This window comes from Mesoplodon densirostris, chromosome 11 (genome assembly GCF_025265405.1).
Source record: "Mesoplodon densirostris isolate mMesDen1 chromosome 11, mMesDen1 primary haplotype, whole genome shotgun sequence".
Taxonomy (NCBI): Eukaryota; Metazoa; Chordata; class Mammalia; order Artiodactyla; family Ziphiidae; genus Mesoplodon; species Mesoplodon densirostris.
The window spans coordinates 11,848,191-11,875,234 of NC_082671.1; the positions used below are offsets into that span (position 1 = coordinate 11,848,191).

General features: G+C 45.6%; 1 protein-coding gene across 1 annotated transcript; it reads left to right on the top strand.

Moving 5' to 3' along the window:
* Window positions 1-226: 226 nt before the first annotated feature.
* EMP1 (epithelial membrane protein 1) lies at window positions 227-20,543 on the top strand. Its single transcript, XM_060113448.1, has 5 exons — window positions 227-382; window positions 15,197-15,309; window positions 17,243-17,342; window positions 17,456-17,596; window positions 18,284-20,543. The coding sequence occupies exons 2-5, from the start codon at window positions 15,232-15,234 to the stop codon at window positions 18,448-18,450; spliced, it is 486 nt and encodes a 161-aa protein (XP_059969431.1). The 5' UTR covers window positions 227-382; window positions 15,197-15,231; the 3' UTR covers window positions 18,451-20,543.
* Window positions 20,544-27,044: the final 6,501 nt, after the last annotated feature.

Consider the following 27,044-nt stretch of genomic DNA (forward strand, 5'->3'; position numbering starts at 1 on the left):
ATTTGTGTGACTCCTGTTACTCATTTGAAGCCATGTCACTCCTTTTTCCACTGTGGTCTGTGTGTCTGAGTCACGGGGAGCCTAAACTGGCTTCTCTGAATTGATGGCTCCCTCCCAGCCTCTCTTGACCGACTGCCAGCTTAGCAGGGCGTAGCTTACCAACACATTTTTTTTTTTTTTTTTAAGCCAGACTGATTCATAGAAACTCCTTTAAAAGCACAGTGAAAAGAAACCGCCCATCACACACCCCAGCACACCAGCTCAGGAAACTTATAACCTCGGAAGGCCAGCCCTCCCCTCACTGCGGTCACAAACCTCCAGAAGAGCGGACGCCTGCCACCAGCTCCTGTCACTCTGGGCATCTCGGTCGCTGGACCCTCAGGTAGGACAGCTCCCGACACTGTGGGGAAGCCCAGAGAACTTGCCTTCCTTCCCACTGCTCTCCTCCTTCTGACCTCACCGAAGCTTTGCTTTTTCTTTTTTTCCTCTGCTGTTTTTCCATGACTCTTTGAAATGAGCCCTTCGAATTTTTGGCTATAAGTGGGCACCGAGACAACTTTTTCCTTAAGGTTCAGTAAAATGTAGTTTGACGGGGGCCCCGGGGGGTCGAGGCCATCGTGGGGGCTGGGCTGTAATTAGGTCTTGCAGGAACTGGATTCTTGTTCCGAAAGTGTGATGGGAGAAGGGACTTTGGAACAGGGTATTCCAAAGATTTGTACTAGCTTCCTAGGATACCACTAGCGTATCCTTTATGGGTTTTCTTTACGGAGGAACCACGATGTACCTTTGAAATGACAGAGTGTGCTTGCCCGATGTTGTCAATTCCTCTGTTTTTGATTCAAAGTGCTTCAGGACTTGAACTGTTTCTCTGTTTGCTGGTCTTTTGGGGTGATGGTGGATAGAGATCTGCATTTCAGTTTATTTTCGTGGTTACTTTGACTGCTGTCCTTTGGCTTGTTCATTCACTTTTATTTAAGTGTAAATATTTTTTCTTTCCACGGGATAGGAGGAGGGGCTTGGTTTGTTTAAAGAAAACCGTTAGAGGGAGAGAGAGAGGGAGAAAGAGGAAAGTCTTTCTTTCAAGTGGAGTTTGAAATAAAACGCAGGACGGGTGCCTTTGGTGAAGTTGGGAGCCTGATGTGGATTCCAGAACTCTCTCTCTGGCCAGATATGGAGGATGGGGAGAAGCAGGAGGGAAACTGGGTTTGGAGGGGAGGGGAGGGCGGGGGAACTTCATCTGTCCCTGTAAAAAAAATCGCTTTGTGTTTTCACTTCAGAAACCACCAAATTTTAGTGCTGAGTGAAAATATGGCATATCAGAAATGTTAAAATAATTTTTTATTTAGGTGGATGTGGGATTTTTTTTCTGCAGGGAAGGCAGTGATTGTTTTGGAACATTTATCTTCTCACTCTTTCCAAAACATGGCTGTACAAATGCAAACACTCGTGCTAATCATGAAAGGGATCTGGAAAAGGAAGACGAGTGATTTCTATTTGCTTTTTTTTTTTTTTTTTTTAAGGTTAGCATTTTGGTGGAGGCGTGGCCCATTTCAACATAGATACTGGTGTATTTTTTCCCCCAGGTAAACAAGATGAGGAGAATGACAGGATTCAGCTTGTCTGATGAAATTAGGCTTTTCCTTTAGAAATGTAGCTCGTACGAAGAGAAGATTCAAAAGTAATCAGCCTGCGTACCTGGTACAGGCAAGGCGCCTGGTAAAATTGCCCTCAAGGGAATGATTAAGTTAGTGCAGGGGCAACTTTTCAAGATGCAGGGAACTCCCACCTTTGCTTGAAATGTTGATGATTTCCCAGTTTACATGGACGTGGATTAGGGAAGCCATTATTAAGTTGATGGTAGTGGTATCCTAGGAAGCTAGTACAAATCTTTTAGTCTGTGCAGGTTAAAACTGATAAGCTAGATTTAACTGGTCAGCAAATAGATAACACTGACAATTCTGGGGGCGTAAACCATCGTCATGAAATTCATTATTTGTGCGGCATCTCGCTTTACGCTGGAGTTTTATAAATGAGCAAGTGTGCTGCGTGTTATTGCCTGGAGTTTGAGGGCAATTTAAAGAATGCAGTTCTGATTCCCACCTTCCCCTCTTCCTCCAAGAAGTAGTGAGAGAGTTCCGTGGCTGAGGGAATTTTTGTGGATTTCAGCTGTGAATCTTTGGCAAGACTGAACCGGGAGGGTTGTTTTTCCTCCTGCCCTCAGAGGTGGATCAAATTCCACCCCAGACTCTGAGGACTGGGGCGGGCGTGGAGCGCTGTCTGGAGGGCCGCAGGATGTCCGGTCTGGCGTCCTGGTCCAAGGACCCCCTGGATTTTACATTGTTTGAGGGTAGGACACTGTTCTGGGAGTTGGCAGAAGGCCATCGAGGACCAACCCAGGGCAGATCACATCCCAGAGCAGATGCTGGCCCCCTCCCAGGAGTACAGGGAAGACGTCCCCTCCACAGACCGCAGAAAAGACTGTGGCTTTCTCTACTCTTCCTGCTTCCCTCCTAGGCCAGACTTGGCCCATCCAGTTCCCAGGGACATCCAAACTCTGGGGGACCTAGGGAAGGAGCTCCATAGAGGCCACCTGGGGCATGCAGACCCTCTTGGCTTGGACTCGGTGGCTCTGGGGGTTTCAGCTGGTACCAGACCCCTTGGGACCAGCGGAGAGAAAGCAGTCAGAGACCTAGAAGGCTTAGAGGTGAAGCAAAATGGCTTTTCTGTAGACTCCTCAGAGCCTGACAGGGAATAGACCCGAAAAACGGCCTCAGAAAAGGGCACAAGGCAAATCTAGTTGCATTTCATCCTTGATTTTGTGCCCTGAGTTTGGCAGGGATCTTGGAGGTCAACCCATTCATTCTCTACCATATGCAGAAATCTTATTTTCACACCACCTTGGACGGATGGGAATTTTACATTTCCCTAAAATTGCCAGAGAAGAGGCTTGGTACCTCAGAAGGTACTGCCATGCTCACCCACCTTTGCTGGATAGCTCTAATTACTAGAGTTTCTTAGATCCAGCAAAATTGGCTTCTCTATAACTCCTATACTTTGTTCCTAGTTCTCCGGTGCTGAAAATACCCATTCTATTTTCATTGTTGTTGATCCATCCAAGGCTACTTATCCTCTAAACACTTGACCCTTATTTAATATGTAATGGATAAAACTTGATGCATCTGTATTATTATTATTACTAGCTAAGATTCAGAAAGAGCAGGGAGTGTTTTCGAAGCTTTGAAACTGTGCGCATAGTCATCCATACGCAAGTGATCTGATCCTGAGGTCCTTCATTTTCTAAACACATGCATATGGTTCCTTCTTGAACCGACCACACGTATACACATAGATATGTGTATGCCTAGCACAAAAGCTCAGAGCCATTTGGGACTCTCAGATATACATACTCAGAGGGACACACCCAGTTACTACCACGAGGTCATGGTTAAATCAATCCAGTGCCAGAAACACAGGCTTCTGACTTGGCCTTCTGGGGCTGGTCCCTTAACTTGGTCCATAGTTCATGCAGCCCACACCTTTCCACTGTTAACCTCCTGTCATAGGAATTACAGGAACAGGCTGCCAATCAACATCCCCTTGATCTAATTGCTGGTGGGCAGTCTGGATGTCAATCCCTTGAAAAGAGCTCATAATCCTTAACTAACGTAGAACTGGAATTTTCTGACCATAAATGTCCCTTTTCCAATACTTTTTTCCAGTTCTGCCCAGATGACCCTGGATTGCTATTCAGTACTCAAGGGAGCCCAAATACGCTTCCAGTTAGGAGTTTGCTTGAATTCCCAAAACCCCACTCCCCAAACATGCATGTCTCAAGACCACTCTTTGTAACATTTCAGTTACAAGTCATTTCTCTCAATTTACTTGGGAGATCTGCTGATACTGAAGCACAAGGATAAAAGTAGAAGCCCTTGTGGGGATTGCTGTGTCTCTCTCTCTCCCTTTTTAACAAAATATTTGGGTCAACCTTTCCTTCCCTGCTGTGGAAATAGCATTTCTCTGGAGATAAAATGGACTCCTCTATTCTTGGGGCCATCGGCCTTACGCGGATCTGGCAGCGTTCATATTTCCCGAGCCTGTTTCATGAATTCTCGTTTCCAGTGGGGTAATTAAAATTGAGAACCTGCTGGGCTTGGGTTGAAATCGGTGGCATGAATCCTGGGGTAGGTGCAGGATGGCTGAATAGGAGGCCCGAGGGGCCATCGTCTTGTCTCGACTCTGCTGTGTGATGTGGGCAGGACATTTGTCTTCTCGATGGAGGGAACTGAGCTTGGTGGTCTCCACAGCCCCTTGTGGCTCTGAGACCCTATTGTTCTAAGATCCTACCATTCTTGTTGTGAGAAATCCCCTGGCTTACGCTAACAGCAAGCTTAATCCGTAAACACTGGTAGGAAAGTGAAATGAAGCAACGTGTTGCATGGGAACAGGCATCTCACGGAGGTTGGAGGACCCAGGCGGGCTCCTTGGCTTCATACGCTCAGAGGTCCCTTAGGGACCGGGTCCGCGGGCTTCACCGTCGGGTAGCAGTGAGCATTCACCCAGGTCTCGGAAGAAAGGTAAGAGGTTTGATTTGTGAAACCCGAGAAGCACCCGCTCAGATAAGCAGGGCCAGGCTAGCGAAGTCTTGTGGGGATATTGACAACAGCAAGGGATCCGCCAGGAGCCAGACCAGGCTCGGGGAGATGTGACGAGCTGGTCTTGGAAAAGGAGCCCCACCCTCTTGTCAAGGAGGGTGCGGCCTCAAAGGTGTGCATGAGAGCCGATGGGGAGCGGACCTTGACGAGGAAAGGGGAGGTGCCAGGAGGAAGCGGGCGGGGAGCAAGGGGACCGCGTGGGTTTCCTTAGGCCTATGTGTCGGGGGAGGAGGGGGGCAGATGGAAAGGTCTAGAAGAGGGAGAAAGTGGAAAGAGGAAGCCAGGGAGAAGGAGGAAGAACAAGGCAGAAGTGTGAAGATGCTGCACTCTTGACTCCCTCCCTCAGTGCCTCGGGACAGTCCTTAGGGCCAAGTATTCCTTCTTTGTCTCCCCCACCCCGACACCACCCCCCCCCCCCCGCCGCCGTGAAGAATCTTCTGTTGCTCATGGATGCAACATTTGAGTTTCCATCGAATATCTGTGCCAACAGGGCGGTGATCTTCCCCGGGGACGTTTCTTCCCTTTTCCGAAGGGTCCTATCAGGGCTGACAGCAGAACGAAGTCCTGGGTACTTTGATGTCTTCTTTGAAATAATCAAAGACCCTGCCTAGGAGGCTAGGTGCGGGGAGCTGGGGAGAGGTTTCCGCTCCTGAAACCAGGGTTCGGACCAGCCAGGTGGTTCCACACTTATTTCAGAGAAAGGGTTGTGAAGCTGGGACCTCGTGCTTCCCTTTGCCCGCCATGCTTCGCTGGGGAGGGGGGCTTGTGCTGTACGGGGGAGTCAGGATGGAAGATTTCAAGCTCGTCTGGGGCTGGAAGTGGCAGCGGAGTCGGGTTTGGCTGGGGCAGGCTCAGCTGGTGGCCCCTCTCAGCAACCTAATGGAGAGAAGCAGCGTCCTTCCAAAGGCCCTTCGTTTCTTCCAAGGGCGCTCTTTTGAGGGGCTATGCTGACCCTCTGATTAACTAGGAGGCGGTGGGAGGACCAGAGTGAAGGGGAGATCTGGTAGAAGTTCTAGAACTTCTGCCGCGACGTAGGAGAGAAAAGCTCGTGCTGCAGTGGAGGAGGCCTGACCTGGAAGATGCCAGGGGGTGGGCTTCATCCTGACGCTGCTTTCACTCTGGAGACCTGCTTTTCCTCTTCTGTCGAGGAACTGGACTGAATAACCTCAGCCCTGCTAAGCCACTAAACAGCCAGTTGCCCTTAGAAAGAACAACAAAGCCTGCAGCCCACCCACTGTCGGACAGCCCCCACCCAAGGGCCCCTGGGGCCGGGCCACACCTTGATTTTCTTCCCAAACCCTCGTTATTATCTTGGCAACCTCTCCCTCGGAGACATTCTTGCCGCCAGAACACTCCCCTTTTGTTAGGGGCAGAAGACAACGAAGCTTCCTTCCTCGCCCAGGGGACATTGCCCGATGGCCTGACCAGCTGCGGGCCGGGGCCGGGGACACGGGCTGGGGCTGCCCAGGTCTGGCCTGAGCCTTGGCAGATGTTCCCCAGATCTAGCCACTCCCCGACACAAAAGAGGACCAGGGAAAACCAGAGAGAGAGGTTATTCTCTTTGGGGATGTTTGGAAAAACAAGCTTCGTGTTGCTTGTTTGCTTCTAGCAGAGTTGCTGACCCTCAGTTTCTGCCCGAGAAACTTCAAGCCCATTTCGCTGGGCCGAGCTTCTCATTTTCCATAAAGGAACACAAAGAATAACCAACAACTGTACAGCCTTTGCTCTGTGTCAGGCAGGAGCCCTTCAGCCCTCACACTAAGGCTACGAGGTCTGCAGATCACAGCTAAAACGGGCTGGAGTTTCAACGTGCTTGGAATAGCTTACAATTTTATATGTCAACTATACCTCATTAACACTGAACTTTTTTTTTAAAGTGGTGCAGTCAGGAGTTGAATCTGGAATTTGTGCTCTTTTTGCTGCTCAATACTGTGTCTCTCTAGGAGCTACTGTCCAGAGAGGGTATGTTATTTTCCCAAAGTTAGCAGTTAGTCAGAGGCAGAATTTTTATGAGAATCTGGTTTTCAAATAGGTGCTTTTTTCTTTCTTTTTTTGTTCCCCTTCAATAGCTTCCTCCTACCCCCACCCCCAGTTCCTCATCCCTAACTATGGGAGAATCATGCTAGTCTACAGAAGTGCCGGAAAAACATCACCTTTTCTATAATAAACCCCCATTCATGAGAGGTGCAGTCCCCTTACCCTCAGGACCATGAAAAAAGAGTTGTTTTCTTTGGAGCGTGTAGATTCCTGTTACTTTTGCTACTTGATTGCTGATGTTTCTCCTGGTCATAAAAACTGCCCTGTGCACTTGAAAACATCAGACCCTGGAATGACGTGTATACAGTGAGGTACACCTTGAAATTCTTTCCTTCCACACCAAACATCAGACATCCAGAAGCAGAAGGAAATAGCCCTTCAGGATTCTTTTTCTCCACATGTTTCCCACGGAGAAATTAATGCCCCCCTCTCCCACCCTTACATAAAAACAATATTTAGAATGGAAAAGTACACTTGACATAAAACAACAACAATGGTCAGAAAAGCTCATCCAAGGTCTCATCCACTCAGCCCTGCCTTTAATCCCAGCCTTTTCCTCCTCCGGATACATCCTCTACGGCTGCTCCCCAAGAGAGTATTTCCTTTTCTGCTGGACATTCATTTTGCCAACCCAAATGATCCTCAGTGGGAAAGAAACATATCAAAATAAACCAGCAAAAGCAAAATGATCCTGATGTGTATAGGACAGAAAGGCATTCATGCTACCACCCTGCACAGTGTCCGCAGGAGAAGCACAGCCACAGTTTTGGGTATGCCATGAAGGAAGATGGGCAGATGTGGGCTGACTCATGGAGAGCGTATGACCAGAATTGTACGACCAGTGGCTTTGTCTTTCATCTTGTGCCTTGGAGAAAGCACTGTGTCTTGGTCTGAGAAAACGTTCTTCGAAGTCTGCAGATACCCAGAAAGAGATGGGGATTTCACTGAAAGCATCAATCAATGAAAAGACAGAGTGTGTCCATCAGTCGGGTCATATCAGGACAGTGTTATGACTTAGTGAGATTTGGGGATCTCAGGTGATGTCCTCTGGCTAATTCTCTGATCACCTGGAAGTTCTGCTGGAAAAGTGACCACTTTAGAAAAATGCTAACAAGGAAGCATTAGACAAAGGGCAGAAGTAAGATCAAGGTGGTCCTTGTCAAGAGCAGCCTCTGATGTGTTGTCAGGACCTTTCTAATGGAAGGGGGTCTTGGTAAGTAGTGAGCTCCCTGTGACTGGAGGAGTTTAAGCATGATTTAGGTAGTTCCTTGGTGTAGATTTATAAATGAGTTTCATGCATTGGGGAGGAATTTTAAAGCCCCCTTTCAGTCAGAGATTCTGTAATTTAAAGAGGTAGATAGGGATGTTAAATACACAAAATAGTATGTAGAAGTTTAAGATTTTTTCTTTGCATTTACTTGTTTCTTCTTGAATAAAAGGGAACAAACACACATATAACCTTGAATATTCAAATGTCAAAGCTACTCGGAGGACTTCCCTGGTGGCGCAGTGGTTAAGAATCCACCTGCCAATGAAGGGGACACAGATTCGAGCCCTGGTCCGGGAAGATCCCACATGCCACGGAGCAACTAAAGCCGTGTGCCACAACTACTGAGCCTGTGCTCTAGAGCCCGCGAGCCACAACTACTGAGCCCGCATGCCACAACTATTGAGCCTGCACTCTAGAGCCTGCGAGCCACAACTACTGAGCCCGCATGCCACAACTACTGAAGCCCAAGCGCCTAGAGCCTGTGCTCCGCAACAAGAGAAGCCACTGCAATGAGAAGCCTGTGCACCGCAACAAAGAGTAGCCCCCACTTGCCACAACTAGAGAAAGCCTGCACGCAGCAAACGAGACCCAATGCAGCCAAAAAATAAATAAGAATTTAAAAAAAAAAGATACTCGGGAAATATTCAGAGTTTGCCTGTAGTAAGATGTTCAATACATAGTTACAGTAATATATAAATAATTTCTAAAACTAATACAGGACTAAAGTTCACCTATATAAAAAAGGGGGTTAAAAAAGGGGGAAACATTTTCTCTGTAGAATTCTGTTGTTTTTTATGAAGACTTCAGTTACTTTGACATTGATAGTTTTTCCACAGAAAAGAAAATATTGCCTTCCTTGATTCATTTATTTGCTCGCTGGACAGATACTTGGTACCTGTCATAGACAAGCTTCTCCTTTCAGGAACTTAGAATCTTAGGGGCGGGGGAGTGAAACATTTCCACAAATAATTCTGTTACCAGGAGGGTTGCCACCAGTGATTTTAATAACGGGAGGAAAATGACTACTTCTGTTTGCGTTTTAAATTCCTCGGGTTCCCAGGGCCAGCGTGAGGCGTTTGGATCCTCTTTTCTGATTGGTGGTGGGCTGGTGGTGTGTTTTGAAGATTTGAGAAGAGGAGTGACTTGGTCGGATAACCCAGTGGCACAGAGCATGTACTTAAAAGAGGGAGGAGTTCAGAGAGAGGATCACGGGAGAGGCTGATGGTCCTGAGCTGGACAATGACAATGAGAGTGGAAAGTAAGGATGCACGGGAGGTAAATACTGGAGGAAGAATGCATGACCTGACTGTGTTATTTTCAGCAATGAAACTGGGATGATGAGGACACGGGGAGGGGGAAGGGTATGCTGGGACGAAGCGAGAGAGTGGCATGGACATATATACACTACCAAATGTAAAACAGATAGCTAGTGGGAAGCAGCCGCATAGCACAGGGAGATCAGCTTGGTGCTCTGTGACCACCTAGAGGGGTGGGATAGGGAGGGTGGGAGGGAGACGCAAGAGGGAAGAGATATGGGGATATATGTATATGTATAGCTGATGCACTTTGTATAAAGCAGAAACTAACACACCATTGTAAAGCAGTTATACTCCAATAAAGGTGTTAAAAAAAAAAAAAACTGGGATGAGAAGAAGGAGTGATGGGGAGGGACTTTGGCATCTGGTCATTATTGCTCCTGTCTCCCCAGAAAAGCCTGGGCTGTCTTCAGCTGCCAGGGAAATGACTAAACTGTCTTCTGGCTAGCCAGCCAGATCCACAGGCTTCTCAGAAAGCTCTATTGTGTCATCTGGTAGAGGATGCCTCCACTTTGCCTTTGTCTGTGAGACTCTAATACACTCCAAGTGAATCACAGACATTTGAGCTCTGTGGGACTCCCCCATTACTCACACAACCCCCAGATCCCTGTTTCTGATTATGTGACACCCCCAGTCTCTGGCGAGTTCTTCAGTGACTCAAGCCGAGGATTTCCATCACTTCCTTTGAGGGAGAAGTAGGTTTCGGGAGCTCTATTCTGTTGTATTGTTCCCAATTATTGTTCCTTAGACCACCCTCAAGCACTGCTTCCCCTAGACTCTGGTGGCCGCTCAATAAACACACAGACTCCAGGGCGGAAAGAAAGTTATCTGACCCCTAGCTTAGCAATCACGGAGCCAAATTACTAACATCTCAATTGTCTGTTTAGAAGTCAATGATTCTCAAAGTCTCTGCAGTATGAGTTACCCATCAGAACAGGAAAGGTGTCCACAGAGGCCTGATTAATTTCTCCTGGTCAGAACGCCCTAAAAGTGTTAGGCTACCTGAAAAAGGCAAAGAGGAAGGCAGTCTCAGGGATATGTCCCTTTGATTCTTTCATTTTGGGAGGGGGTTGGGTATAGGAGGGAGGCAAGAAACCAATAAAGACTTAAGTGGACGGAGCCAACTAGAGAGGGCAGTTATCTTTCTCCCTAACATTAGTTAGTCATTTACAGCTCCATTCACCAGCAACCGTAATCTTCAGGCTCATTTTCACTAACTGTAATAAATGTCCTATTAGCAAAGAACTTCATCCAGATCTAGAATGGTCAGTGGTTGTGAGGCTTGTATCGGGGACAGGAGTGTAAAGAGACCACGGCCCTAGTGTGGTCTGGGTGATGCGGAAAGAGCAGGGGAAGCGTGGTCAGAAACAAAGATGGCGGTGGTGGAAAAGGAACCGGCGGGCCTGTCCATTAGGGCAGAAAGAAGGACAGGAAAGGGATAAAGAGAGCCTGTGTGTGGCTCTACGTCGCTAACCTCCATTTCTCTTAATGATCACTTCTCTCTAGAATCAGCATTCATGCCTCCTCTGCTTTTCTCAGTTTCCCACCCAGCCCCACGGAGCCCTGACCACCCCTGTCCCCTAGGGTAAATGAGGGTAAAGGGGGTGATCCTACTCTGCTTCCAGTGGTGGGTAGAGAAATGTGTTCCTGGCACCCCACATAGAACAGTCAGTGGACATCCTATCCCTTGAGAATATGGTGGATTCACTAGCTCTGGTGGCCTGGGTCCAACTCCAAGAACCACAGATCATGTTGTTAGGGAAGACCCAGCAACCATGTGACAAACGTTGGGATGTTCCCGAGCACCGATGCTCTGTTGGGAGGAAGGTGTGGCACCCAGCTCCTTAGAACCTCCATGCCATTATCCTCTACTGCCTGGTTTGAGCTGCCCGGCTATGACTAGGGGTCTGCTTTCCGTTGGCACGTGCTATCCATAGCATTTTGGAGAGGTGGGAGAGAGAACTCAGTTATTGCTTTAGTGAAACATACTGCCACGAAAGAAAGTTGTAGCAGCCAATACTTCCAAAGGTATAAATGCTCAGAAATGGTCTCTTTTTGGCGCTTTTATCTGAAGCAAGATACACACGAGGCCAGGGAATGAGGCTCTCAGAAATCTTCCCTGCCTGTGAAGGGTGGGTGGACCCCGTGGTCCACGGGGTCTTCTTTTATTTCTACCCAAACCACTCTACTACTTGATAGGTCCCCACTCATCTGCTGGGGGGCCTCTAGTATAGGGACTGAGTACCTAGGGATGATCCAGGCCAGACATTTAAGAAGACAGTTCATTCTGCTTCCAAATGTGTTGGGGAGAGCCATTGAAATTAAAGGAAGCCCCTCTAAGCTGACAATGGATGATACTAATAAAAACCTGACAAATTTGGGGCCATGAAAAATGGAGAGGTTACTATATGTGTTATACAATAACTCCAGCTAAGCAGCTCCTACTTCCGGCTGGATACAGCAGCCAAAAGTGGAGAGAATTGTGTGTTCTGTGCATTAAGAACACTTGCTAATCCAAGACATTTTGCTCCTTTCTTTGGTGAAAAGATGTGGCATGATTACAGAATCTAAATACCCTGAAAGAGAGTCGCTTCCTTGCTCGACTCCGCCACTCACTCCTGCCTGCACCCCGTAGGGGGATAATGGCCAGGCGGGGCTGTGGTTTAGATCAGAAGTGAGAGCCATTGGCCAGGAGCTCGCATGCCCAGGGAGTGCAGTGGACCAGCCACGGTGAAGGTGCAGTGTAATTGGAAGGCAATTATGTCCAAGTCATCAAAATGGACAGTGTGAGCCGGGGCGAAAGGAATCAGACTCAACTTTGGAGGGTTACAGACCAATCCAAGGAGATGGAAAACACTGCTGGATCCCCAACAGCATGTAAGGGAGGAGACTCAGAACATTTTCCTCGACCTCAGTTAAGAGGCCTCACTTGGTGTGTTATATTCTGTCTTTGGTCCCTCAACCCCTATTAGGAGGAGGGTGTTTGTAAATTAGAAGCAAAGGAATAAAAAAAGTCATTTGTAGAGCCCAAGGAGGATTAAACATGACTTGTTATATAATATTTTTAAAATAAATTTATTTATTTTAATTCTTGGCTGCATTGGGTCTTCGTTGCTGCACACGGGCTTCCTCTACTTTTGGCGAGCTGGGGCTACTCTTTTTTTTTTTTTTTTTTTTTTGCAGTACGCGGGCCTCGCACTGCTGTGGCCTCTCCCATTGCAGAGCACAGGCTCCGGACTCGCAGGCTCAGCGGCCATGGCTCACGGGCCCAGCCGCTCTGCGGCATGTGGGATCTTCCTGGACCAGGGATCGAACATGCACCCCCTGCACTGGCAGGTGGATTCTTAACCACTGTGCCACCAGGGAAGCCCACGTTATATAATATTTTAATTCCCTGCATTCAGAGAATTAATTCACGCCTGTTCCTTTCTCCATGAGGGGTGAGATCAGGATCTAGTGATGGTGTGAATCTTGGAGGTGCCGGGAGGATGGCTAGCACAGGTCTGAGAAGAGTGAGGTTTCTCCTCCTCATCTCTAAGGGGGTGTTCCTAGTGGTCCTCCCGCTCAAGGGGCAAGGATTAGGCATATAGACAATTTCTAAGATGACCTAAATGATTTTATACACACTGCCTTGTGAACTGGAGAGCAGATATCCTATTACTGGCACTTAACATGGGGCAGCCTGGTGACGGATGGACTGGGTTGGTTTGGTGCCAGCTACTCAGTTTCATATAATAATAATAATAATAATAGTAATACTAATAATCACAACGAAAACGACCCCATTAGTATCTGCCATGTGCCAGGCACTGTGTTGGAAGTTCTCCATATATGATCCAATGTAACCCTCACATTTCCCTGTACGATTAGCATTGCAACCCTCACTTTACATAGGCGGAAACTGAGACTGGAAGGTCAAACAACTTTATATGATTCTAACTCAACCTCTGTCTAATTCAAAAACCTCTTTTCACTGTGCATTAAAATCAAGCAGAAAATTGAGGAAGTGTGCAAGGACCTGAGAAAAGCAAAAATGCATTTGAATGTGTGGGGAGATTATTAATAGCAGGCCTGAAAGCTCCAAGCTCTCCCCTGAAGCCGTGGGATAAACTTCATCATTTTGGTCATTCACAGTTCCATTGGACACATTTCTACAAAAAGAATCTAGGTGGCAGGAAGTGCTCGGATGGGGAAGGAGGGCGCTGGTGGGGGGGCGTTGGAATGGGTCGGGTGGGCAGTGGGGGCCAGTGTCTGCCTCTCATTCCTAGCCTGTCAAGAGCAAGGCCCCCGGGGTACCGTAGGTCATTCTAGATTCTGAGTGCCTGATGAGGTAAAGGAGAGGAGATCAAAAACATCCGAAGTGTTGGAATGAATGTATCCGTGCTCTCCTGTAAATACCCGGTCCAATGTGAAAGGGGCTCAAGCACACTCAAAGCTTCAATTAAATGAGGTGGAGGGAGAGAGAGAGAAGTGGGACACAGTTACTGGATGTGCACCGCCAACTCCTCCCTGGGAGGGGACAGCCACACATCCACCCTGCCTAGGGTGTGAATAACCTGAGCCCTTCCCTTCTGAAGTCCCCGAGCCGGCACCGCCTCTGAACTGTCTTGGGGGTGAGTGACAAAGCACACCTGTGGCTCACATGAATCAGAATAGTTGCCCTCTCATGCATCCTTCACACTTCCTTTATTTTCTAGGTTGGATGACCCATGGGCTCCTGTCTTCTGTTCTGCTGAGATGAAGGCTGAACGCTTTTGTTTACCCATGCACATTCTTAATCTCTATTGGTTCCCCATCCTCCCACCCACCGTGTGATGGATGCATTTGCCCATCTGCTCTACTGAGTCCTGAAGGATTGGCATTTGGGTAAATGTCATGCACAAGCCAAAGGCACATTTGGTAGTCTCTCAAGCTGCATCCAGCCCCCAGAACTGTCATATTGAATCATAGGAAATATAACCCTATGCCCCCAGGTCAATAGCAGAGTCCCTACCATGACACAGCCCAAAGGCTCCGGTGCAGTAATACCAGTCTAAAATGTTCCATTGGTAGATGATCAGACCATTAAACTGTAATTAGGTAGTTATAATTATTGAATATCGAACAGCATTATTATAATAGAAGTTGTGGCTCTCACGTTTTATATCTCATCTGGGATCAAATTAGTAGCCCATTCCGTCTCTGGGCATTGAGTAATAGCTGCTGGTCTGAGGAAAATTCGATTAAAATTGCTGGGTGAGCAGTTTGATAGAAGCATGGACACTTCCCTAGTGGAAAATAGAAATTTATATGACATTGTTGCACAGAGACCTGGAAATTACAGCTGTGAAAGACCTTTTAAAAACCAAAGTCCTACTTTGGCCTCTATAACACAAACAAAATAAAATGATAAGTTACCATAAAATTTTCTTGTTTTGAAACAGGCTGTATCAGAAGGATGAGTATATAAATACCTGAGTGGCAGAATTCTGTTTCTGTTTAGGTCTATTTAAATAGACGAATAGGGCTTCCCTGGTGGCGCAGTGGTTGAGAGTCCGCCTGCCGATGCAGGGGACACGGGTTCGTGCCCCGATCCCGGAGGATCCCACATGCCGCGGAGCGGCTGGGCCCGCGAGCCATGGCCGCGGAGCCTGTGTGTCCGGAGCCTGTGCTCCGCAACGGGAGAGGCCACAGCAGTGAGAGGCCCGCGTACAGCAAAAAATAAATAAATAAATAAATAAATAAATAAATAAATAGACGAATAGGTATTTGGGGGAACTGGGCTCACTAGTTGTTTGCAGGAATTTATGATGAAATCTTGATGGTTTTTACTTGCAGCTCTTCCTGATTTTAGCAGCTAGCCCACCCAGGTGGGGAAGCTGAATTATTGTGTTGAATCTGACAGTAACCTCTCCTTTCCCTTTCTTGTTCTTTCTTTTCAGAGCTCTCTTCACTCCCAAGCCACCAAAAAGCCAAGATGTTGGTGTTACTGGCCAGTATCTTTGTGGTCCACATTGCCACCGTCATCATGTTATTTGTTTCCACCATTACCAATGTGAGTCGTGTTCTTCTGTTCATTCATTCATTTGGAAGTTATTTGCATATTTACATAAAGTGCTACAAAGGACATTTAAGCCATAATTCCTGCCCTTTGTGAATTTACAGTTTAGTCATGGAAAAAAATAAACACATACTTGCACTTCAAACAACTAAGTAACAAGTGTCTACATGGGTGATCCCGCCAGACTGGAGAACACAGCGAGGCTTCTCAGTGGAGGTGGAGCTTGGAGGACGGGTAAATGGGTGGGGTTTCTGGGACGCCTTCTAGGTGTGCCGGTCAAGGAGCCCAGCAGGGAGGGACAGGCTTTGTTCAGGGCAAAATGCGAACACCTGCGTGGCAGGGCAGAACTCCTCTTCCTTCTGGGGACCTTGATTAGAAGGAGAAATGGGAGTGAGATCATAAGACACTTTGGTGGCCCGACCACCAGATTCAAGATCTGGGCAGAGAGTCTCATGTGAGAGTGGAATTTCGCAAGATTAATCTGATTCCCCTGAATTAACTCCAACGAAACAACCTAAAAATATGGAGGTAGCAACAGGCTCTTCTCTCTGAACCTTGGGCTACTCTGCCCTCTAGTGGTAGTTTGCAGGGTCCATTGTGCTTTTCTCAGAAAAAAACAAGATTAGCTCCTTGGACCTAAAAACCAAGGCCATCCATCACTAGACAGAAAAAGATGGTTCCAGAACCTGTTTAGGTCCCTGTTACAGTTGAAGGATAAATGGGTTTTAAAGTTCAGAGTTTTGCCAACATCGGTGGGTATAATTATAGGCAAGGCTAATTGAAGCAGCACTGGGATGAGCCAGAACGCTCACCCATGTGGCCTCCTCTAATTTAGCCGTTCTGTACGCTGCCCTCCAAGTCTCTCAGGATAACAGGTCCGATAAACAACTTCAAACTGTATTAGTGGATGCTGATTGCTGAATATCTGAATGATCAGCTTCTGATATGGGGCTGGACACAGAGTTGTTGATTAAATCAAGAGCAGGCAGGCGATTTGACATCCTGGCCCTGCTTTTCCAATAACTCTCATTTTAACAGACACTCTGTGTAGACAGGGCTGGGTGTTTGTTTTCCATCCCAGAAGGATAGCTGTTTTGCTGGCACTGTGGTGAGCCTCGGGGAACACATTTTGGTCATTCTTCTACTTTCAGCTGCCGCCACAGGAAGGCTGTGGCTAGACTATGTTATTATGGAATTACTTTGCATGTTGTGACGATCAAGGTTTATCCTTCTGTTTAGATGAAAGTGGCTTATTGATCACTCAGCTCTTTTCTTCGTTGCCCTTTATGTTTCTTACTTTTTTCCAGTTGAACATTTTTCCTTAACTTTTTTCCCCTCTAGCCAGGCCCTTCCATGAAACAATCTTGGTGGGGTGTATGAATTGTGCCTCCTTGAAACCAATTTCCTCACCCAGGGTTTCCATTTCTTAGAGCCTTAGAATTTTAAATCTCGATGGTTGAATTACTTCTTTTCTTTTTTTTTTTTTTTTAAAGTGATGAGGTATGTGAAGCCCAGAGAATGAGGTGACTTTTCCTTGGTCACACGTTCTTCTCTCTCTTTTTTCTTGGGACCTTTGTGACTTCAGTTTTAGTGAGACCTTATTTCCACCAAGAGCTGGAAATAAACCATGTTTATTGCTAAATATGGAGTCTTGGTTAAGATTTGGTGCTGACACAAGGTGATTTGTTGTTCCCTTTTGTTTCAAAGCCGGGGGTTAGTTTTTAAAGAAATTTTTATTTCTTTTAAAAATTTATTTCAAAAAATTTTTACTGGAGTATAGTTGATTTAAAATGTTGTGTTAGTTTCTGCTGTACAGCAAAGTGAATCAGTTATACATATACATATATCCATTCTTTTTTAGATTCTTTTTCCGTATAGGTCATTACAGAGTACTGAGAAGAGTTCCTTTATTTCTTTTTGATTTCAGGCCTGGATGGTTTCAGATGTTGGAACAGGATCAGTAGGTCTTTGGAAAAACTGTACTGCCATTGCTGACTGCAGTGACAGCCTGTCATACAGCGGTGAAGGTGCGTACAAAGATACTGTACTTAGTGCTGACAGTTCGTGCGCTTAGGAAAATGGCCAGTCCCTCGGGGACTGGGTAGCCTAACACCCTCACTCCCCCACCCTGTGTCCACAGATGCCCTCAAGGCAGTGCAGGCCTTCATGATTCTGTCCATCATCTTCTCCGTCATCTCCCTCGTGATCTTCGTGTTCCAGCTGTTCACCATGGAGAAAGGCAACCGCTTCTTCCTCTCGGGGGCCACCATGCTGGTGTGCTGTGAGTATCAGCTTACCCAGAAAAAGCTTTCCCATAGATCTTACCATGGGTGCTCCCGGCAGCTTGAAGAGCTGAGCACGTGGGGCAGTGAAACCGCCTTGCACAATTTGTACTCTTTGGGAGAACCCCTGATAGCTGCTTGGAATAAGAATCCTCGTAGGCTTCATTGTTGAAACCTGGGCTCCCGGGCAGCTACCAAGTGGCTGGAGTCCGCCCATCAGTAGCACTTGTATACAAGACCCTTGAAGGGGGCAGGGATGTGGGATTCCTTAGAAGGATGAAACCGCTGCCAGAATGCCTGCAATGATTGCCATTCCCACTCTCCTGTTAATTCTCCCCCCCCACACACACAGTTTGGTGGAAGGCACGTTCTTTTGCATCCCTCAGGCAGCCTGCCCTTGTGTGCTGGGGTCCAGATGGGAAGGCTGAGGGGTGGACCCGAGATGCTGTGTTTCAGCCACACAAACCAGTGCAGATGTGAGAACTCGAACACCTCTGATTTGCCAACACAGCCATCAAGCTTGGTTTGGGGCAAATCGACAGAACTACCGTTGGGGGTCAAATTTCCGAGTTCATTTTCCCATCGCCCATGAGGGAAATAGGCTCTTCCTAAAATTATAAAATCTTTTTCTTGGTTTTCATGTTAAGAAACCAAACCAACAGCTAATCGTTGTTTCTCGCCGGCAGGGCTGTGCATCTTGGTGGGGGCCTCTATCTACACTCATCACTATGCGAACAGCTCTATAAACCAGTACCCGGGGAGTCACCACGGCTATTCCTTCATCCTGACCTGGATCTGCTTCTGCTTCAGCTTCATCATCGGCATTCTCTATCTGGTCCTGAGAAAGAAATAAGGCTGATCACGTTATTGGGGAATCTGGGGGGTGGGGGTGGGGAGGAGGGAGTCCTTGAATCTGGGAGAGGAATGGAAGTTGCTAAGCAGGGAAAACCAAGAGAGGGAACTGGGGGGAGGGGAAGGCAGGGGGGAGGGGCTGAAACCCAAACATAACTGAGGGGGTCCTGTACTGTCCAGCCCCTGCCCCGGGAGAAAGCCGTGGGCTGGGACGGATGCTCCCTGGATGCAGGCCAGAGGGCCTCCCTCCAGCCTCCAGCTGTTATCAGTTACATACACTGCCTGGGGCCCCAGCAGCTGCCACATTGCTGGCTCTACTTCCGAGGGTGAATTCCGTCTTCAGACCTCCTGCACCTAGTTAATATAGCGGTACAAGTCCCGGCAAGGGCAGATACTGTTCTTGTGCGGAATACGCCAGGCTTGGAAGCCATCCTGCCCTTCTGACCCAAAGCAAAACAGCACCATCTGAAGGGCCCTGTGGGAGGACTTTGGCCAGTGAGCCATTATCCCTCGTTGGAACAGAGATTTAGCTCTGTGGTATTTGTGACAAAATGGGAGGAAGAGAGATAGTGATTAAGGCTAAGTTGGTGTGTTAGCTAAACTGAGAAAGAGAACTTTTCACAGTGGAAGGCCTGGGGCGTGGTCAGAACCCAGACTAGACCTCACACCGCTGTCCCTCGTGGAGACCTCTTGCTACAGACTTTGCTTGGCCTCTCCTTTAAAGCCAAGGCAGCTCTCTGGAGTTTCTGTAAAGCCACTAACGACCAATTCAGTGGTGGAAGCACCACACAAATTATGGGAAAAAGGGACAGTGTTATAGCAGGGTTATGTTAGAGTTATGTTATTAGGAACCGCTCTCCATGCAATCAATGTTTGTTTTAAGTATGTAATGTGAGAGAGATGGACAAAGACCTGTGCAACACAATCTGTTACTCTCCCTCTAAATTATACACTTTTGAGGATGTTTTATCTAATTAGCCGCATTGGGGATCAGGGCTCCTAGGCTCACAGACAGCTCTAGCTTTGACATGAGCTGGAGGGGTTGCCTTTCAGAGGTCCTGCCTATCCCACAACACAGGTGAGGCAAGGCAATTCTGGAAGCTTCTTAAAATACACACAAACCAAAACCAAACAACAAATCCTTGGATGAAAGGTGCTATATCATTGTCAAGTATTAAGCATACTAGATTTCAGTCACAATAAGAACAGAGTGTCTGTGCTTCCAGGAAAATAAGAAAATTTCCGTGAGAGAAATAAAAGTATAGGTGATGGGCAGATATTTTCTTTGAGGAAAAAAAAAACCCCTAAAAACTCTTGTGGTTCCCAGTCAGATGGTAATTGAGCTCATCTGCTGCCCCAAGAGTGTTTCTATATAGGACTTAGAAGTATGGTATTAGTATGGTATTCCTGGTTAAGCAGGCATTGCTCTGGCCTGGCGCAGCTATTTTAAGCCATCTCAGATTCTGGCTAAAGGGTATTTTTTTGGTGGAAGACATTTCCTTTACCAATCTGAGAATATCTACCCTAGGGAGAATCTGAGACATCTTGCCTACTTTTCATCTTCTAGCTCCCTCTTCATCCCGTTTCTTATATATGTTTCCTTTCGGGGAGCTATTATGCCACAGTTGCTGGTATTTATGTAAAAGGACTATTACTAAGTATATTTCTCTATGTTCATTCTGGTTAGGGGAATGTTGAGAGCTGGCCACCAAATAATCTGGGCTGTGGGGTAAATTGGTTGGCAAGCAAAAACTGGGGGATGATGAACTTTTAAATTATGATTTAATGGTCACATGATTTTAGGAGGGTGTCTTGAGCGCAGAAGCAGATTTACATATCAGATACAGCCAAAAGAGATGCTAGCATTGTGTTAAAAAGTCAAACTGTGACTGGAGTGAACCATGTATTCCCTTGTCTTTTACTTTGTTTCTGTGCCATTTATGTCTCATGTAATTTGCATTACGTTGGTGGGTTGTTCTAGTACTGTATTTGGCTTCTTCTTTAATAGATTGGTATTTCATATACTATAATTGTAAATATTTTGATACAAATGTTTATAACACTAGGCATATAAAAACAGATTCTGATTCCCTTGACCGTGTGAATGTTTTCTTTCAAAAAATGTAGGAAAAATATGGATGATAATGACATTTATTCCTAATTAAGTTGTCAATCAGTTCGATTTGGACAAGTTGGCATTTATCAGAGACATTAAGCTACTTTCAGGAGCCGAAAGTATAGTTTTATCTTGCTTTAATTAAACCTCTTAAGCAAAAAATGGAACTTCATAAGCTAATACATTAGAGAGAGGTTGTTATCTTGAATCAGAATGGGTTATGACATTAACAGATGAGATACTTGTAAATTTTCTTTGAAGTAGCAAACTCCTGTAATGTGTCTTCAACATATAAAGCAATTCACAATGGTATGTGTCACATACATTTGCAGGAGCCCATTCATTGCATTACCCAGGGCGTAATCTGTATGGGCTGTATGAGAGAAGGAAAGATTTGAGGCTTTCTGGGTGCAGAAAGGACCAGAATGAAGAGTGGAAAACAGGGTTGGTGCTGTGTACCCCAGCATCCTGTCAACACCAATACGATAAGAGTGGTTTTAATGTGGAGTAGGCCATCTTTCACTCCCCTGTGGTCTTGGATGAAATAACTGCACACAGAGTAATGCACAAAAAAAAGACACAATGGAACCCGAAAATAAGACCTCAACATATTTTAAATTAAATTAATCAAATCGCATCGGTTATTGATAGCTTCTTAGAGACCTCTATGAGTCACTTCCAAAAGCTATCTTCTTAAGCTGATTGTTTGGGCCTCAGAGCATATTTTCCATAGAGACAATTTACAACGATCTTACTTATCATATGGGCTCAAAAGACTTTTGTAAGTCTAGCCTGGAAAAGAAGTTTAATAATGATTTGACTATTATTGTTGTTTTCAATGGGAAATGAGTTCATTAAATTCTGGAGCCTGGAACCCTCTGTTGCCCCTCCAGACCCTTCATGGTAAGAGGAGTATATCTGATGCAGGGGGAGATGGACATACGGCTGCCTGGGAATCACTCTTCCCCAGTCATGTCAGAGTTTGCCATTGAATATAGGAGAACGTGGCATTTAGCATGACTCTGGCTATAAATATACATATATAATTTTGTAAACTGGGTGTTCTTAAGCTAGGACTGCTTGTTCCGTTCTCTGATCTCATGGTTTAGAATCAATCTTAATTTTCCCACTTTTATTAGCATATCAATAGCTTAAACCCAGTTTACCTAGGAACTTTAGAATGATTCTAACTCCTTAGTATAATAAATGACAGGCTTATAAAAAGAAATGAAATTGAGCTATTTGTAATGAGGTGGATGGACCTAGAGTCTGTCATACGGAGTGAAGTAAGTCAGAAAGAGAAAGACAAATACTGTATGCTGACACATATATATGGAATTTAAGAAAAAAAAATGTCATGAAGAACATAGGGGTAAGACAGGAATAAAGACACAGACCTACTAGAGAATGGACTTGAGGATATGGGGAGGGGGAAGGGTAAGCTGTGACAAAGTGAGAGAGAGGCATGGACATATATACACTACCAAACGTAAGGTAGATAGCTAGTGGGAAGCAGCTGCATAGCACAGGGAGATCAGCTCGGTGCTTTGTGACCGCCTGGAGGGGTGGGATAGGGAGGGTGGGAGGGAGACGCAAAAGGGAGGGGATATGGGAACATATGTATATGTATGACTGATTAAATTTGTTATAAAGCAAAAAATAAAAAAAAAATAATTGACAGGCTTTTGAAAATGATGAAACCTTACTCTTTTAGTTTGATTTCACAACTTTTCCTCCCTCTCGTAAAATAATGACAAAGGGCACGTATATCTATAATTTTTAAGGTGAATCATGTGGTCGGCAGAGGTGGGGCTGGGGGCTGGGAGAAATGGGTGAACTCTTTGGGGTTTTTTTTTTAGCTTAAATAAATTGCATTTAAAAAATGGTATTAAAAAGATATACTTTTCAGTTGGTGATTCTGATGCCTGACATGACACAAGTTGATTGAAATAGAAAAAAAAAGTAAAGCTGTTTTGAGTATTTGGGTACACTTTTGCCATAGCTCTTGAGGTAACTAGGCATTGCAAAATCAGGTTTTGAGAATTATAGTACTGGATTTATGAGTGACATAGATTACACTAATGAATCTGACACTTGGTCACCTTATTTTAAAAAAGTTAAAATCATCCTGGCCGTAATATTTAAACCCAGATTTGTTTCCATAAACCAAGTTACCAAACTCACTTCAACATGGCATACTTGAACTGACTCTACGAATTTCTTTCTCCAGAGTAATTCAAATTCTTTACCTCTCATTGTATTTAACGCTTGTCAGAGCTCCTGGAAGGACAGGTAAAAAAGATCGATGCAGACGACTCTTAATTGTTCAGTTTAACTTCATTTCAGCCACTCATTCCCATGGCCTTTCCTTGGACGTTCCCATTCCCACCCACATTTTTTGAATTCCATGCTGTTAGTTCCTTAAGGATACTTTTTGGTACACCCCTTTTCCCTGTATCTCCAACCTCTCTCTCCCTCTACTGGAAGTGTTCTCTTGCGGGTAACTTATGTTTAAATTTATCCTGTCTTAAGCAAAACAAAACAAAACACTCCCTTCTACCCTAATACTTTACCTCTTGCTGTCTCTTCACACTCACGTTTATTGAAAGTGTGTCTTATTATCTATGTCTCCACCAGGCCTCACCTTGACACGTGTGGGCCCCAAGTAAGAGCACAAGTGGAGGTCTGCACACTGCGTCTAAATCTTTAAAAGTTACATATCAAGTTAATGAGCTGCTAAATAAAGTGTGTTCTACTGTTCTACCTTGATAAATATACCTAGAAGGTCAGGATCAAATTTAGAATTCTCAGAGTCCTTGGGGTTCTGGGGTAGAACATGGTTTTACAGGGGAGATTGGTACCGGGTTTCTGGCTCACAGCCTGCTTCCCTTACCCTTCACTTCGGGCTCCATCCGTCATCCTTAGGGACCTTGAGTGCATGACTGTGGAGACCCCAGCCTCACACATGCAAAACCAGTCCTCACCCCCTCCCCATCCTGCAAATGGCCACCCCTCAGCCATTTCTTGGTCCAAGAGTGTGCACACCTATGACATGGTCTGACCTCTGTATGGACTAGACTTGAGAGAAAGCCCAGGGGAAGGAGGTCTAGAAATGAGCTTGGGGATGTTTGGGCAGGGAATTTGGGGTCCTGGATAATCAGAAAATAATCTGGAAGGAGCATGTGGGCTCCAGTGGGTATGCTCCTTTGGCTCCAAGCCCAAGGACTTCTTGTCCATGTAGGGGTGTGGCTGGAGGACAAGCAGAGCAGAGCCATAAAGCACAGGCCTGGGAAAGGCCCTCTCACCTGGTCCTAGGGCATGGTTTTACAGCCTGACTCCTTACTGGCTCTTTTACAGCCTCACTCAAGCAGATTTGCTTCTACCCTCACTATTCCAAAATGATCGCTCTCCTAAGGGTCAACGGTCGCTTTAGATTCCCTAGTCCAGTGAATATTCTTTTTTGTTTGTTTGTTTGTTTGGTTTTCCTTGACCCCCTGCTCATTTCATCTCTGTATTCTGCCTGAGAGACTTAATTAAAGTTTATACAATTAATCACCACTGATCTTATAATGATTCCAAAATCTGCATCTTGGCTCAGACCAATTTTCTGGATCCAGTCCCATAAGAACCACAAATTCCACAGAACCCAGTACTTTCCTCCCCCTTTTGTATCCCTGGTCTCAGGAAATAACCACCCATCACTTAGATGCAGTTAGAGGCTAGAAACCCAAGTGTCATTCACAATTCCACCTTCTCCTTAATTCTTTATATCTAATTAGTAACTGTATCGTCTTGATTTTAAATCCTAAATATTTCTAGACTCTTTCCCTTTCTAACTCCTTTGCTATGATATTAGTTTAGATCTTTAATAGCATTTATTTAAAGTAGCTGAAAAGTCTCTTAAGAATTCATAGCTATAACTCATTCTCCACTCTGTTGCAAAGATGATTGCTTAAAATGCAAATACCATCATGTCCTTCCTCTGCCTTTTTTTTTCTTCCTCTGCTGTTAATCCTTCATTGGCGCCTTCATGTTGTTCATGATAAAATTCAGAGTGCTAAACCTGTCCATCTCCACCTTTCCTCCCCATACCATTCTATCCTCGAGCTAAAATGTACTACTTATTCCGTGCTTTGGGAAGTGTTTCCCCGTGCTATTCCTTTCCCCCTCCTTTCTTTGGTATTTGGCTCTCCTTTTCTGATTCCTCAAGACTCAGCCATTTCTCATCTTTGGAATTGATGAGAAGGGTGTTGTGATTAATCTTTGGAAGGGTGGCCAGACTATCCCAGGCCCTACTGGGATGCGCTTTGTCAGTGTTTATATAACACCTTGTGCATAGCCATCAGAATGGTTTTTACAAACTCTTTTAATTGTGGGTTTAACTGCATGGCTTCCTCACTAGAGCACCATGAGGGCAGGGAACCCATTGTTCATTTATTACGTCCGCATTTAGCATTCTGCCTGGCAATTAGCAGATGTTTAATATAATTGTGTGGTGCCAGGGAAGGTGGTGGGGGATAGCATGATGAGTGACAGACCCCGTCTGCCATGGTGGTTTAAGGAGAACTGGACAGGTGGTTCCAATGCAGGTACAAGCATGATTGATGCTGAGAAGGAAGAGGGGAAAGATGCCCTTAGGTAGGTGTTTAAAAACCTTTTTGGGGTCATTAAATTTGATAAAAGCTATCTCTGCAAAAACATACATATGTTTTTTCCCCATAAAATTTAGGACACTCACAAATTGCCCTGGAACCATCCATGGATTTCCTAAGTAACGCATCCCTTAGACCTGGATTAGAGTGACCCCTGTCTTAGAGGAATCTGCTCTGGCCCTCACCCAGCTGTGCTCCATGGGCTCATTCCTTTGAGGAGCATCTGAGATGAACTTGAAGGGTGGGTAAAATTTTGGAAGCTGTACCCATAAGAAGAAGAGGGAAGGTAGTTCAGAAGGATGGGCTGATAAAGCATGGAGCGGGGAAAGCTAGCTGGAGCAAGCGAGCTCTTTGGAAATGTAGAGTAGGTTCTCTGCTGCAGAAGATGCTGACTCTCAGAGTTAGGAATTTTTCTTTCTTTTTTTTTTTTTTTTGCGGTACGCGGGCATCTCACTGTTGTGGCCTCTCCCGTTGCAGAGCACAGGCTCTGGACGCGCAGGCTCAGCGACCATGGCTCACGGGCCTAGCCGCTCCGTGGCATGTGGGATCTTCCCGGACCGGGGTACGAACCCGTGTCCCCTGCATCGGCAGGCGGACTCTCAACCACTGCGCCACCAGGGAAACCCCAGAGTTAGGAATTTTAAACTGATTTGATGGGATCATGGGAAGTCCTTCAATGGTTTTCTTGGTGGGGCATGACATAATTGGAGCATGCTCTGAGAGGATGACTTTGGTAGATTATTGAGTGAGTTCTAGGGGAAGAGAAAGAAGATTGGAGAAGGTGGGAAGCTGACTCAGTGGTTGAGGAAAGAAGTATAATTGAAGAAACTGGACAAAGTGGATGGGGGTGGAAGAGATTAAGGCAAGAGACATGACTTAGATGCCCCATGACTTAGCAGGAATTCAAGGAGAAGCTGATAAAGATTATTCTGGTGTTACGAGACTGGACGTTGGGAAACTGGCCATGCTGTTAATGAAACAGGAAAGCTGGAGGAAGAATTAATGTGAGGAGGAAGAATTAATATGAGGGGGAAGATGATAAGCTCAGATCTGGACTAGCAAAGTATGAGGAACCAGCTGGACATTGAGGAAGCTCTCCCTTTCAAGTCTAAAGAGGTTCTAGGAAAATCTTAAAGGGTTCCATTCTAGAGTGGTCCTGGAGGTCTCTGAAGCACCCTAGAATCTAAACCCAAGGAAGCTGTGTATTTCCCATGTTTAAACTCTAGATAGTTAAGTTTTTCTGGACACATCCATCATTCTGGGTCAACTCTCTTGGGACCGACCCTTCTTATATCTGTTTTAATTCAGCTGTCACTTGTTTTAAATTTTACTTTTAAATGGTTTTTATGGCCAAATTTAGCTTCCTCAAATTAGCATCATATTTTCTGTTTATGTTAATTCCAACCAGGATCTTGTAGCCCCATGGAGAACAAGGCAATTGGAGGGGTGGCCATGGAGGGCTGACAAGAGGACAGGGCATAGATCCAGGGCACACTTGGAGTTTTAATTTGGTATCCCATGAAAATTCTTTTTTTTTTTTTAAAGATTTTTTTTTGATGTGGACCATTTTTAAAGTCTTTATTGAATTTCTTACAATATTGCTTCTGTTTGGTTTTTTGGCCGTGAGGCATGTGGGATCTTAGCTCCCTGACTAGGGATTGAACCTGCACCCCCTGCATTGAAAGGCAAAGTCTTAACCACTGGACCACCAGGGAAGTCCCCCCATGAAAATTCTTGTTAAAATATCTTATTTGCTTAAATTTGCTTTTCAAAAATGTTGCCTTTTACAAACTTTCCCTTTGGAACATGTTTAACATCTCCTTTTGT

Bases quoted from the DNA above. Each gene is read 5' to 3' on its own strand.
- EMP1 (XM_060113448.1), top strand. From the start codon at position 15,232: ATGTTGGTGTTACTGGCCAGTATCTTTGTGGTCCACATTGCCACCGTC. The intron at 15,310-17,242 runs GTGAGTCGTGTT...TTTTGATTTCAG, and splicing joins TTGTTTCCACCATTACCAAT to GCCTGGATGGTTTCAGATGT. The intron at 17,597-18,283 runs GTGAGTATCAGC...TCTCGCCGGCAG, and splicing joins GGCCACCATGCTGGTGTGCT to GGCTGTGCATCTTGGTGGGG.